General features: G+C 42.2%; 1 protein-coding gene across 1 annotated transcript in view; it reads right to left on the bottom strand.

Moving 5' to 3' along the window:
- The window catches only part of LOC138957711 (xylosyltransferase oxt-like), a gene marked incomplete in the record, with an annotated part of 65,996 nt that overhangs the window by 28,322 nt on the left and 22,378 nt on the right, over nt 1-15,296 (bottom strand). The window contains 2 exon segments of the mRNA XM_070328776.1: nt 559-724; nt 1,312-1,461. Coding sequence (XP_070184877.1) covers nt 559-724; nt 1,312-1,461 — 316 coding nt within the window.

Here is a 15,296-nt window from a genome sequence, read left to right as displayed (position 1 = left end):
TTGCCCAGGTGATTGTTTGTGAGACAAATGGAGACGTTTTTCATGATTACCGCAAAAATGACACTGTACATATTCTTGATATGGCAAAAGGTTTATTCAGAGAGAGAGAGAGAGAGAGAGAGAGAGAGAGAGAGAGAGAGAGAGAGAGAGAGAGAGAGAGAGAGAGAGAGAGAGTGAGAGAGTGAGAGAGAGAGAGAGAGAGAGAGTGAGAGAGAGAGAGAGAGAGAGAGTGAGAGAGAGTGAGAGTGAGAGTGAGAGAGAGAGAGCGAGAGAGTGAGAGTGAGAGTGAGAGTGAGAGAGAGAGAGAGAGAGTGAGAGAGAGAGAGAGAGAGAGAGAGAGAGAGAGAGAGAGAGAGAGAGAGAGAGAGAGAGAGAATCACACACACAAACAATATCTCTTTCACAAACACAAACGTGCACAGACACACACACACACACACACACACATACTGGACTTCATACACACACACACACTCCCCCCCCCCCCCCCACACACACACATCCTCAACACCCCGATCACATCCACCCTCCAACACAGGCCCTCAGAGTTTCCCTCACCTCTCAAGGGACAGAAGCGCGGCAGCCTCAGAGCGTACAGCTTGTTCTGGTTGTGAAGACACGTCACGTCGGCCAGTTCCTGCTTGCACTGAATGGACTTTGCCCTGGTAATGGCTGACACTGCTTCCTTCCCCGTGATATCGCAGTTGGGCTGATACTTAGCCACCTTCAGATTAGGTAAGGTAAGGTAAGGTAAGGTAAGGTAAGGTAAGGTAAGGTAAGGTAAGGTAAGGTAAGGTAAGGTTTCAACCATGTGCAGTACATGTGTATTCTTCTTCTTCTTCATCGTTCATGGGCTAAAACTCCCACGTTCACTCATATTTTTTGCACGAGTGGGTTTTAGCGTGTATGACTGATTTTACTCTGCAATTCAGGCAGCCATACTCCGCTTTCGGGGGAAGCATGCAGGGCAATTTCGTGTTTCTATAACCAACCGAACTCGGACATAGATTACAGGATCTTTTCTGTGCGCACTTTGTCTTGTGCTTGCGTGTACACACGAAGGGGGTTAAGGCACAAGCAGGTCTGCACATAAGTTGACCCGGGAGATCAGAAAAATCTCCACCTGTAACCCACCGGGCGCAGCCGGGATTCAAACCAGCGACCTACCGCATATGAGGCCGATGTTTTATCCACTAGGCCACTGCGCCCATCTATGTGTATTCAATACATTCAAACACAGCAAAATGCAATGTGCTCACCGAATTGCTCACATACCCCGCTCACTCCATGACCACTTCACATGTAATATACCTTGCGGGTGTTGTCGTCTTGGACTGGGATGGGGATGGGGTCATTGTTCTGGTCGCTGTTTGAGGCGTGGCCGGTGTCGTAGGCTGGCGGACCTTTGCCGCCGTTCTCGTTGTTCAGCGTGTCGTTGCTGCTGGAGCCCGGGTTCTTTCCCTGGAAACACACAGAGAATACACTGAAATCATTGTTTTTAAAGTTTGATTGAAAAGGCAAATAAACTGAAAAGTGTTAAATGTTCAAGAAGAAAGTTTTTATGTGAGTTTTTAATTGAATCTATTTTGATTTGTTTTTATTTAATCTTTTAGAGGAGGTGGGGGTGAGGGGAGGTGTTGGGTGAGAGAGGGTGGGGGGACGAAGGGGAGACTTTTTTTTATGATTTGCTATTTTTCATTTTTGTTTGTTCAGCAGAAGTGATGAGGATGGGGAGGAGGCGGAAAGTAGGGTGGCAAGGAAGAGTGTGATGTGTACAGTGTGATGTGTACAGTGTGATGTGTACAGTGTGATGTGTACAGGGTGATGTGTACTGTGTGATGTGTACAGTGTGATGTGTACAGTGTGATGTGTACAGTGTGATGTGTACAGTGTGATGTGTACAGTGTGATGTGTACAGTGTGATGTGTAGAGTGTGATGTGTAGAGTGTGATGTGTAGAGTGTGATGTGTACAGTGTGATGTGTACAGTGGATGTGTACAGTGTGATGTGTACAGTGGATGTGTACAGTGTGATGTGTACAGTGTGATGTGTACAGTGGATGTGTACAGTGTGATGTGTACAGTGGATGTGTACAGTGTGATGTGTACAGTGTGATGTGTACAGTGGATGTGTACAGTGTGATGTGTACAGTGTGATATGTACAGTGTGATGTGTACAGTGTGATGTGTACAGTGTGATGTGTACAGTGTGATGTGTACAGTGTGATGTGTACAGTGTGATGTGTAGAGGGTGATGTGTACAGTGTGATGTGTACAGTGTGATGTGTAGAGGGTGATGTGTACAGTGTGATGTGTACAGTGTGATGTGTACAGTGTGATGTGTACAGTGTGATGTGTACAGTGTGATGTGTACAGTGTGATGTGTACAGTGTGATGTGTACAGTGTGATGTGTAGAGGGTGATGTGTACAGTGTGATGTGTACAGGGTGATGTGTACAGGGTGATGTGTACAGGGTGATGTGTACAGTGTGATGTGTACAGTGTGATGTGTACAGTGTGATGTGTACAGTGTGATGTGTACAGTGTGATGTGTACAGTGTGATGTGTAGAGGGTGATGTGTAGAGGGTGATGTGTACAGTGTGATGTGTACAGTGGATGTGTACAGTGTGATGTGTACAGTGTGATGTGTACAGTGTGATGTGTACAGTGTGATGTGTACAGTGTGATGTGTACAGTGTGATGTGTACAGTGTGATGTGTACAGTGTGATGTGTAGAGGGTGATGTGTACAGTGTGATGTGTACAGTGTGATGTGTACAGTGTGATGTGTACAGGGTGATGTGTACAGGGTGATGTGTACAGTGTGATGTGTAGAGTGTGATGTGTAGAGTGTGATGTGTAGAGTGTGATGTGTACAGTGTGATGTGTACAGTGTGATGTGTACAGTGTGATGTGTACAGTGTGATGTGTACAGTGGATGTGTACAGTGTGATGTGTACAGTGTGATGTGTAGTGTGATGTGTACAGGGTGATGTGTACAGTGTGATGTGTACAGTGTGATGTGTACAGTGTGATGTGTACAGTGTGATGTGTACAGTGTGATGTGTACAGTGTGATGTGTACAGTGTGATGTGTAGAGGATGATGTGTACAGTGTGATGTGTACAGTGTGATGTGTACAGTGTGATGTGTACAGTGTGATGTGTAGAGGGTGATGTGTACAGTGTGATGTGTAGAGGGTGATGTGTACAGTGTGATGTGTACAGTGGATGTGTACAGTGTGATGTGTACAGTGTGATGTGTACAGTGTGATGTGTACAGTGTGATGTGTACAGTGTGATGTGTACAGTGTGATGTGTACAGTGTGATGTGTACAGGGTGATGTGTACAGTGTGATGTGTAGTGTGATGTGTACAGGGTGATGTGTACAGTGTGATGTGTACAGTGTGATGTGTACAGTGTGATGTGTGCAGGGTGATGTGTGCAGGGTGATGTGTACAGTGTGATGTGTACAGGGTGATGTGTACAGTGTGATGTGTACAGTGTGATGTGTACAGTGTGATGTGTACAGTGTGCAGATGTGTGTGTGTGTGTGTGTGTGTGTGTGTGTGTGTGTGTGTGTGTGTGTGTGTGTGTGTGTGTGTGTGTATGTGTGTGTGTGTGATGTGTGTGTGTGTTTTCAATCTTTGACATCTGTCACCGTGACTGTACATACGGCCCCAAAACTATACGCATGCATGAACGGGTGCATCATACACGCAAGCATATGTGTCTGCATTGCATTACAATATTCACACTTATGTTTGGGGTTTGCTACTGTAAACAGATCATTAGTTTTGGATGAGTTTTCCCTATGGTATCCAGCATCTCCCTTCCCTCTTTAACCGACACCATTACATATATTGATAATCAATGTGCCGACAAATAGGTAAACAAATTATAACATTTTTCAAGGCATTTTCTGCAGCCACAGCAACAATGTATCAACACATGGTCCAGGAAAAAAATGCAGGTTGCTTGATACAGTGGAACCCCCCCTTCAAGACCCCCCAATCTAAGACTCCCTCCTTTTTAAGACCTTGTTTTCTCAGATTTGTTGTTCATAACCTCTGTACAATCACCCCCATTTTAAGACTCCCTCCTTTTTAAAACCCAATTTTCTCAGATTTTTGGAGGTCTTAAAAGGGGGGTTCCACTGTATATTTCTTAATTCATCGGTGTATTATCCATACCCCAGATTTCTTTATTTACCATGCCAATAGAGTCCATGCGAATACGAAAAATCAAACTAAAAAACAATAAACCATGTTTAAAATGTTTCACAAAATCAGAAATCAACAATTATTCATTAAATGAAATAAAACACACCTTAGATTGAGCCCGGCAACTTATCAGCAATAAGAAATGCTTTATTACCAGTTCCAAGTTTTTGTTTACAAATATACATTTCCTGAAGAAATTCGCCTGTGATCATTGCTATCACATCACCATCTTATTACCAGGGTGATCAATTGGTGCGGGCTACATCGTTTGCGGCCCCAAAATTAAAATGCCTTAAGGCTGTAGGACACACCTCCCTTCCCGGATTTAGAGCGCGTTTCGTGTCGTAACAGATTATCCACTTATTAGCCATATCCGTATGCAAAATAATGAAATAAACATTTGGAAATGGCAGAAGTTTACAACTATCGACATTCTCTATCAGTGCAATAAAAAACAATCGTTAGAACTTGCATTTACGACATGTCGTGCGTGAGAACGTGTCAGTAAACAAGCACTTCTTGCCTGGCTGAAGAACCCTACGAGTCAATCTAAAACAGACAAGTAATGGAAAGCAGTCTGCGGATAAACATAACAAACTGCTGATGAAAAAGTGTGTTCATCCCTGCTCTGGATAGTAAAAGACATCGGACTGATGACAACGTGGCAGCGTTCACGCGAAAAGATATTTTTCAGAGTATCGCTTCTACATTTTATTGCACGTACTTGGGGCAGATCTGAATTTCACACTGGAAGATGACAAATTGGTCTTGTGAGTTGAGAACCACATTTATCAGGTAACTTACCAAACCGGAGTGTGTGTGTGTGTGTGTGTGTGTGTGTGTGTGTGTGTGTGTGTGTGTGTGTGTGTGTGTGTGTGTGTGTGTGTGTGTGTTTGTGTATGTGTGAGTGTGTGTGTGTGTGTGTGTGTGTTTGTGTGTGTGCCGGATTACCACCATTAACGCACCCTTTTGGACTTTTCTACGCCGTAACCTTACTATACCTGATGTGACATTCACGAGGATCATTGTGATTCTTGGACACTATTTCTGTTCTTAAGTTTTGATCATCTGACTACCTTGCTTGTCTATTTGGAAGATAATATGCACTCTTTTCTGAAAAATGAGTAGGGGGTGGGGGTAGTAAAAGCATCACAGTTCAAGATTTTGCGCGACAAGAGGTGTATTTCTTTTAAAATTTGTGAAGAGGGATAACTCAACTTGTTATTTAACACTATTTCTGAACACTGTAACCACTTTAACACTTTTAATTTATGTTTGACTGTGTTCCATGCTTCAAATTGGGCTTCAAAAATGGATACATACGGGGTTTTTTCCAAATTCACATGTAAAATCTTTATGTTTGATGTTCTATTTTGCTTCCCTATTTCTCTTCTTCAGTTTGTGATCATCCGATTGTTTTTTTGTTAACATATTCACAATACATGTACAATATCACAAATTCTTCAGTAGGGTTTGCGTGAAAAAATCTCATACCTATGCTCAAACTTCAGTCGTTATCTCAAAATTTTGCGCGACAAGCTCTATTCATTTTGTTTTTTCCTGATAAACAAAACACTGAACTAACATAAAAACAAACCTTTAAAACTGCCTAACCACTTTGAAATATGGCCTCAGGTGTATACTCCAGCCTTAATCAACACCTCGTTAGACAAATGTGTCAAAACAAAACCTAATTCTCTATGCACTTGAATGGTTATGAGGTATGCAGTTGAGAAGAGAGAGTGAGAGCTGAGAGAGAAAAAGAGGAAGACAGTGTGTATGTGTATGTGTGTGTGTGTGTGTGTGTGTGTGTGTGTGTGTGTGTGTGTGTGTGTGTGTGTGTGTGTGTGTGTGACATTTGAATATTTATGAAATACATAACTGAAAAAAGAAGGCAAGCTAAAGAACAGTGCTAGTGAGATATTGCATAAGAACAGAGAGAGAGAAATAGAGAGAGAGAGAGAGAGAGAGAGAGAGAGAGAGAGAGAGAGAGAGAGGAGAGAGAGATTAGGAGAGAGACAGAAATGGGGGAGAGAGAGAGAGACAGAGAGAGTGAGAGGAGAGAGAGAGGAGAGATAGAGGAGAAGGAGGAGGAGAGAGAGAGGAGGAGAGAGAGAGAAAGGGGGGGGGGGGAGAGAGAGAGAAAGAGAGAAAGAAAGAACCAGGAAGAAGAACAAGTAAACAGCTTTTTCAAAGCAAATATCTTTTAAGTTACAGATGTCATTCGTGCCATTTGTCTGTAACCAGAGAAGGGTATTCTAAGTTGATCAATATTATTTGCGTCAGCAGCATGCCTTTCCTTACGAATTTAGGTGAGAAAAAAGCGAATTGTCACGACTTACCAAAACAAAAGAAACTACACAGAATTCATGTGATATCATCTTCATGTCAACATCATGCACTTAAATATGTAGGTGAAGAAAATGCAAATTGTCATTGACTTACAAAAACAGATACTGGACTGATTTTATGAGATTTAAAGATCAACATGTCAAGTATCATGACGCAAACCGCAGTGATTCTGTGTGTAACGCCCATCATTGCTCGCTCAGATTAGTATAAACACTTGCATCTGAAGCACGCAGCATTCAACCCTGCAGTAGGGGAATCAAATGAAATGTCAGCCAAAAAACGAACACAGTTTCAAGATGATATCACAATTTGTAGGGTGTAGAACTCAAGCTGCACCAGGAAACGGATGGTGTCAAACATGTTTAAACAGTGGTACAGTGTAATCTCCCATTTTACATTCAGTCATGTTGTGTTTGGTTTGAAAACAAGCTTAAAATATCAAGAAAATCAAACCTGTATGCAAATTAGGTTCATTGCGTTTGTGTTGCCGAGACAATGTGTCAGCACTTTCTCGGCCGTGGGGTTTTGGCCAAACTACGGTTTACGAGTCCTGGTGAAAAAAAAAGCAGTGCATACAGTTTCATTCTGTAAGTTCCACAGATTAAGTAAATGCATTAATTTCGTTTTACGCGACTTGTTACTACTTCCTGTCACCTGGTATATTGAGACATCAACTGATACACTTGCCGTAAATATTCCTACATCCCTTAGACCTATATGAACGATCATGTCTCCCATCACAGAACTATTCAGGCTAATACACTGTCCTTCCACTAGAAAATATACCCAAAATTAACAGCCTGGCTACTACTTTTGCATAGTGGGACATCCTTTCTTAGATTAATTCTAAATGAAACCAGTGTCAATATGAATGAAAATTATATTTTTTTTATAAAATATAAAATTACAAAAATTCAGTGTCAATATGGAAAATTAATTCCAAAAGAAAAATTCCACTTTGCACAGACTGCATCCTTCAACTAAAACACATACCAAAATTCTATGCACAGAAAGTAACCGGGCCGTAGAATTTGATATGTGTTCACATTGAAAGATGCTGTCATCCCTTGTAAAAGCCTGGCCAGATCTAGGGGGATGACATAATTGGTTACATTAGAAGGAAGCTAGCTTCGATATCTGAACATATCACGTTTGTTTGTTTGTTTGTTTGCTTAACGCCCAGTCCACCACGAAGGGTGATATCAGGGCGGTGCTGCTTTGACATTTAACGTGCGCCACACACTAGACAGAAGTTAAGTCGCAGCACAGGCTTCGTGTCTCACCCAGTCACATTATTCTGATACCGGACCAACCAGTCCTAGCACTAACCCCATAATGCCAGACGCCAGGCGGAGCAGCCACTAGATTGCCAATTTTAAAGTCTTAGGTATGACCCGGCCGGGGTTCGAACCCACGACCTCCCGCTCACTGGGCGGACGCCTTACCACTAGGCCACCGTGTTGCGGTGAACATATCACGTCAACGTTGAAGCTAAGGGTAGAACTTAACCAATAGTGCACCGAATATCTCCAGGAGTAAGCAAGCTATTCAAAATCAAGTGAAATGTACATCACAAACCCTCCCCCGAAAAAAAGAACCCCCCAAAACGACAAAAACAACAATTTCAATAAAATAACAATTTTAAATAAAAAGGTCTGTCTAAAAACTGACAAATACAGAACAAGTAAAATAGATGGCTTTCATGTGAAAAAACAGAGAGAGAAAAACAAATACGGTATAAATTACACCCAAAACCCACACACACCCAAATGGTGTCAGCGATGAATAAGGCGGAAAAACCAATAATACGCAACGCATCTTGTCCTAATCATGCATATCAAATTTATGACATGAAGATAAATGATGTTCAAGAAAAAAATAAGATATTTTGGCATGCCGATGGGTGAGTCAGATGAAAGTGACCCCGGAACACAAATATACATGTCACTGGGGGGCCTGGTAGCTTAGAGCACTGGACTTGTGATCCGAGGGTCACTGGTTCGAATCCAGGCCGGACGGACACGAGTCAACTATATGTGCAGACTCAGAGACGGTATCCATGTTCCAGGCTTCATGTCTCACCCAGTCACATTATTCTGACACCGGACCAACCAGTCCTAGCACTAACCCCATAATGCCACATGCCAGGCGGAGCAGCCACTAGATTGCCAATTCTAAAGTCTTAGGTATGACCCGGCCGTGGTTCGAACCCACGACCTCCCGCTCACTGGGCGGACGCCTTACCTCTAGGCCAAGTGTGTTGCGGTTTTAGGATTAGATGGTCTTTGGTATCTTAAACAACTGTCAAACTAAGCCTGCAATTAACTTGTCATAATAATCTCGGGTTTTTAATTTTCGTCTAGTGCGATATAGTTGCGTTATGATGCACCGACTACGATCACATGAGAAACGATCAAACTGTCATTTTTAAGCCCACTTACAACGCGACCTATGTAGCGATTTTGTTTTCAATGATAATTATGCAAACGCACCTACTTTTTGTAGCCAAGCGGATCTGGTTTTAACTGCAATCGTAAAACCAGAAATGGGTCTGAATGAACGAAAACAATAGCTATTGTTTTCGTTCATTCTGATTTAAATGTTCCCGTGTGCTCTTGCTCGAATTCTTTCCTCGAGCAAGAGCACACGGGAAAATTTAAATCTGCTTTTTATATTCCAAACACGTCCGCTGACGTGGTGGTCCCACGTTGGATATCATGGTCCGTTCAAGCACTTCAAGAGGTCTCATGACATCATGGGTCCGCTGAGATAGTGGTATTATGCTTGAATTGTCTGCTGGAATGGTGCAAATCATGGCCGAAATGGCGTTCTTCTAACATCATGGTCTACTAAAATTGTCCAATGTATGACATGGTCCGCCTACACGGTGCTCCCTAAGCTTACCCTCACCCCCCCCCCCCCTTCTTTCTCTCTCTACTCTCTCTCTCTGTAATATAACAGTGCTGACTTTTTTGTCAAAAAAATGTTAGCTGGTAAAGCTTCCTATGATGACGAGTTACCCCTCATTGTATGAAAAAAAGCATGTTTGCTTTGCTTATTCTGTCACCCTCGAAAAATAAATTTCAAATCAATTCTCTCTCTCTCCCGCTCTCTCTCTTTCTCTTAATTGTTTTGGAAATTGTAACCCTCTCCAACACATTCTCTCCCCAACAGAAAATGGTTGTGATTCCTCAACATGCAACAAACACGGCACAATAAATCACGCCATGCCTGCACTACTGAACACACACTCTGCAAGTCTTGGTGCCAGTTTTGCACCAACCCCATCTCCACCCCCCCCCCCCTCGCCCCCCCCCCCCCCCCCCCCCCCCCCCCCCCCCACCAGCCCTTCCCCCATCAACCACGACCCAACAAAACCGCGTCCAGGAAGCTTCTCTCACTGCTAATATTCCCCATCCCAGTGTTTATTGAAAACATCCCCCCCCTGCTCACGTTGCGCCGTGAGTTTTGTCTTCGTCATATCAAAAAGGTTGCGCGGTCGTCAATAAATTGGTCGTGTGTGTTTCTACCGCGCACTCTACGGTTTTAGGGCAAACTGTATACCCGACCTATTGTTTTCCCTCTGCTCTAGATAATCACTTTGGTGTTATTCCAGAACCCTTTTGGACAGTATCCAAAAGTTCATGGAAAAGCTTTGGGGAGTTTCAAGACTGTGACCTTTTGTCACGGTGTGTGTATGTGTGTGTGTGCGTGCGTGTGTGCGTGCGTGAGCGTGTGTACGTGTGTGACAGGGAGGTATTCTTCTTATTCTTCTTCTTCGTTAATGGGCTGAAACTCCCACGTTCACTCATGTTTTGCACGAGTGGCTTTGTACGTGTATGACCGTTTTTACCCCTCCATTCAGGCAGCCATACGCCGCTTTCGGAGGAAGCATACTGGGTATTTTCGTGTTATGGATTACAGGATCTTTTTCCGTGCGCACTTGGTCTAGTGCTTGCGTGTAAACACGACGGGGGACAAGGCACTAGCAGGTCTGCACATAAGTTGACCTGGGAGATCGGAGGGGGTATTCGATTCAAAAACAAACATCACACCCAGTCATACATTTCTGACGTTTTTTTTTTTTTTTTATCCTCTTGTGTCATTTATGACTGATTTTTACAAGGCACGTCAGTTACAACTTGAACAAATCAGTTTTAAAACCATTTTGCAAAGAGAATCAACCCTTAGGGGCCACGGGAGGTCATCTTCCATGTACGTTCATAAAAGGAAGTTTCAAATCTGACCGCAGCCATAGATACAGGAATGATGATTAATTATTTGATAGCAGGTTAAAACAACAGGTCCACCTTCTACATCTGATAATTCTTATGCAAATAAGCTAAACAATTATAGTTCTCTAACCCCTTCCCTACACCTCCCCCCCTTTATATACACAAGAACAATAACTTAGGTGAAAATATATTTTGTTGTTGCTCTACGGCGCTTAGCTCACAGGTTAGAATAAGAGGTCTAACCAATCTCTCTAAAACCTATCTAACCATCTTTGTGTCCTCGCAGGCCTCTAAATCTTTCAGCAACATTTAACAGAATTTTTTTTTAAATGCCTCTTTCCCTTTTCCTACACTAGCGCCCCCCCCCCCCCCCCCCCAAACGGGGAAGAATCATTGTCAACAAGCTAGCAATTAATCAGAGTTGTCCAATCCTTTGCTGGAAGAAAACACAGCAATCCAATACGCCTCCTTGTGAGAAGATTTAGGAAAATGTCCGACGGTTTCCTTTTACTCTCTACACACTGGGGCACTTTAAGCTAAATAATCCTCACGATTAAACCATCGCATTCGTCTTTGAAAAAGAATTCTTCCATTCTCAAATGCCTGCTGTAACTATAGAATTTAAAATCTATGAACTATGATATCGAGCTACACCATTAGTGGGATGTGCGTCTGCAAGGTGTCGTCTGCACCGTGAATGGGCTGTGAACTGAATGGCACCTTCGCTTGTTTAAAAAGGAACAACATGTCCCTGCGTCGTTTAATACTACGATACAACGAAGCTTCCAAAATAAGACCCGTTTTGTTTGAGAATAATTGTTGATTCGAAGTTTATGTGAAGTGTAACTGAAGTATTATGAACTGTTGAACCACGGCTGGTGTCGCCGGTTTTTGTCTGAACGATGTCTCTCGTCTGCGCCCACTCATGGGCTGCAAATAACGCGTACGATCGTGTAAAACTATACGTGTATGTCGCTACTGCAGGTTTATTATATAAAAGTTACGACGTGCCAAAGATTTACAAGGAAGGCAAGGCTTTTGTGGAAAAAAAATACTGCTTTAAATTTGGTGTCAATGTATTTGTAGGGGTGTATTATGAACGCGGCATTTTCCACTGCAGAATGTCTGTTGTCTACGCCAATGACGTTGAAATTGCTTGCGAATGTAAAAATAGTACAGATGAATACCTCAAGGTTTAGACCAAAGCTATGGCGTGCCAAAGTTGGACTTTTAGTAAACAGAATATGCCTGTCGACAGTCTCCGGCGATGGAAGGACTGTGGATGATTAAAATGATGATGATCATAATGATGATGACGATGACGATGATTGATGGTGGTGGTGATGATGATGATAACGATGGTGATGATGACGACGACGATGATGATCACGATGATGGTGGTGATGATAGTGATGGTGCTAATTATGATTATGGTAACAAAATAAACAATGACAATGAAGACGGCGACGACGATGAAGTCACTAATGACACCTATTGACGTCACTAATGACACCTATTGACGTCACTAATGACACCTATTGAAGTCACTAATGACACCTATTGAAGTCACTAATGACACCTATTGAAGTCACTAATGACACCTATTGAAGTCACTAATGACACCTATTGAAGTCACTAATGACACCTATTGAAGTCACTAATGACACCTATTGAAGTCACTAATGACACCTATTGAAGTCACTAATGACACCTATTGACGTCACTAATGACACCTATTGACGTCACTAATGACACCTATTGACGTCACTAATGACACCTATTGACGTCACTAATGACACCTATTGAAGTCACTAATGACACCTATTGAAGTCACTAATGACACCTATTGAAGTCACTAATGACACCTATTGAAGTCACTAATGACACCTATTGACGTCACTAATGACACCTATTGACGTCACTAATGACACCTATTGACGTCACTAATGACACCTATTGACGTCACTAATGACACCTATTGACGTCACTAATGACACCTATTGACGTCACTAATGACACCTATTGACGTCACTAATGACACCTATTGAAGTCACTAATGACACCTATTGAAGTCACTAATGACACCTATTGAAGTCACTAATGACACATATTGAAGTCACTAATGACACCTATTGAAGTCACTAATGACACCTATTGAAGTCACTAATGACACCTATTGAAGTCACTAATGACACCTATTGACGTCACTAATGACACCTATTGACGTCACTAATGACACCTATCACTTGGTCGAGAATTTCTCCAAGTAGGAAAACTCGGGAAATAGGGCTAGAATCAATAGTCTCAAGATTTTGAGACGACAGTTCCGATGACAGAAGCAGAAGACACCAAACAAGAAACCCACCGTGAGTCCTACAGGGAGAACGATTCGGCAAACACCGGAACAGTTTAACGAGAAACAAAAAGAGAAACACGCAAAAATATAGGATGGGGCGTACAGATATTGATAGGTTTTCCCCGAAAGTACAGGCAAGGAATGGATTTGTTAAATGTAACAGTTGATAATTATCTTCGGATACCATGAACCTTTGAACATAATCATGCGGAATTTTCTTCCACATAATGTCAGCTGTCTACGTCGAGGGAAGGACTCGGATTGACGACGACGACTATCATTAATACTACTACGACATCGACGATGACGACGACGATGATGATGATGATGATGATGAGGAGGAGGAGGAGGATGATGATGAGGAGGAGGAGGATGATGAGGAGGAGGATGAGGATGGGGAGGAGGAGGATGGGGAGGACGACGATGATGACGACGGTGGCCATAAAATGTTCTGATGACATCTCCAACTCTACGAAGAAGGCAAAGACGTAAAAACTAAGTACTGACAAAAAGACACACCACCCAGATGACGAGACAATTCTCCCGAAAGAAAGAGAAGACGCAAGACGAGCGACCTACCGGGTGAGGCACAGGGAGAGAACTATTCCACGAACGCTGGAACCGCGTCAAGAGAAACACAAGGGAGACACAGGCACAGAGACAGGGAGGGGCGCTCAAGTGTATAACTTTTCCCCTCAAGGCGCACCATGCGAAGCGATGTGGACTGGCCGCAGAACGCACCGATACTACATCAAAGATAACACTCATATTTATATGTTACACCCTGAAAGCATCATACCCCCTCCTGCCCCCTACCCCCTACAACAAAATGGTTGTGGTAGGCAGATAGTGTGTAGTGTGTACGTTTTCCCTGTAAAGGAACAAGGGCAGAAAAAAGATGCTAAGTGATTTGGACACTTGACGCACAACGCACCGACACAACACAAAAAACTAACAAAATACAACTCTGTTTCGTTAATGAACCTTTCTCATTTACAAACTGATTGTGGCACCACTCAGGCTTGATTCCGACATGACACCAATTACAAACGTAGGGATAAATTACAATGTGAAGGAAAACGAACACAAACAAAATCTAAAAACCCTTCAGAAAAGCAGGGACGGGACATGCGAACAATCCTTCCCAGACTGCTACTGATTTACAAAGATATCTATGTCATCTGTCTGAAATTGGGTCACGGCGGGTTTTTTCTAGGTCATTGCCCACACAGAATGTGCCAGGCAGGTGAAGCTGTCAGCAGAACGCATGGCGTATCATTACAGTTCTGGTGCGATGCAAACATTGTATGGTGGCACATTAGCGTCAAAAAGTGATAATTATTTATATAAAAAAAAGTGGGAATGAAAATCGCTTGTTCATTTCAATGCTTGTTATTCTCTCAGATGCCAGGAGAATTGGTTCTGCACAACTATCACTGACTTACTCTATTGCACGTATGTACCTAGAGGCCTTACTTCCCTTTGTTTCTGATGATATTTATAAAGCTTAAACAGTAAAATCTACATTATTATCGCTGATGACAACAGGGTGCTAAAGAATAACCGATACCAACACCAAGATAATAAAAGTTCAGATTCAGGCTATAATACACTGAACAAAACATGAGCTATTATTAGAACTAAACAGAAACTAGAAATTCCAGTGATTTTTGTTGACCACTGATAATTACTAATACCACTGATGAATTGCTGAATTATACTCTTAAGATTTTTGACACTATCATACAAACCAAAAGGTGACCCAAAAGTATGACAAACACAGTACTAAACGTAATTCGAGAATGATTTGTTGTGCAACTATTTCTCTTAATTACAAAGAAAACTGTTTGTGTGTTTTCTTTACACTTTAGGTTCATCTCCCTGAAATGCAAAGTTGTGCTAAAAGTGCATTTAATCCTTATCTTCTTGGGGTAATTCAGCAGGATATTTTTACTCTTTTTTCTTTTTTGTAATTACCATTAAAGATCACAGTAATGTGTACAGTTACCACCCACAAATCAATTTTTTTTTAAATATCAGATCAAAGAGTAATATTATTTACCTCGAAATCATATCAGCGAGTTTAATCTTATATTCGCACTTTTGGCAACTGTTAATCTTAACTCACTTTT

The sequence above is a fragment of the Littorina saxatilis genome, linkage group LG2 (assembly GCF_037325665.1).
Source record: "Littorina saxatilis isolate snail1 linkage group LG2, US_GU_Lsax_2.0, whole genome shotgun sequence".
NCBI classification, from domain to species: Eukaryota; Metazoa; Mollusca; class Gastropoda; order Littorinimorpha; family Littorinidae; genus Littorina; species Littorina saxatilis.
The sequence above is the reverse complement of the archived record's forward strand: the minus strand, read 5'-3'. Positions and strand labels throughout refer to the sequence as shown.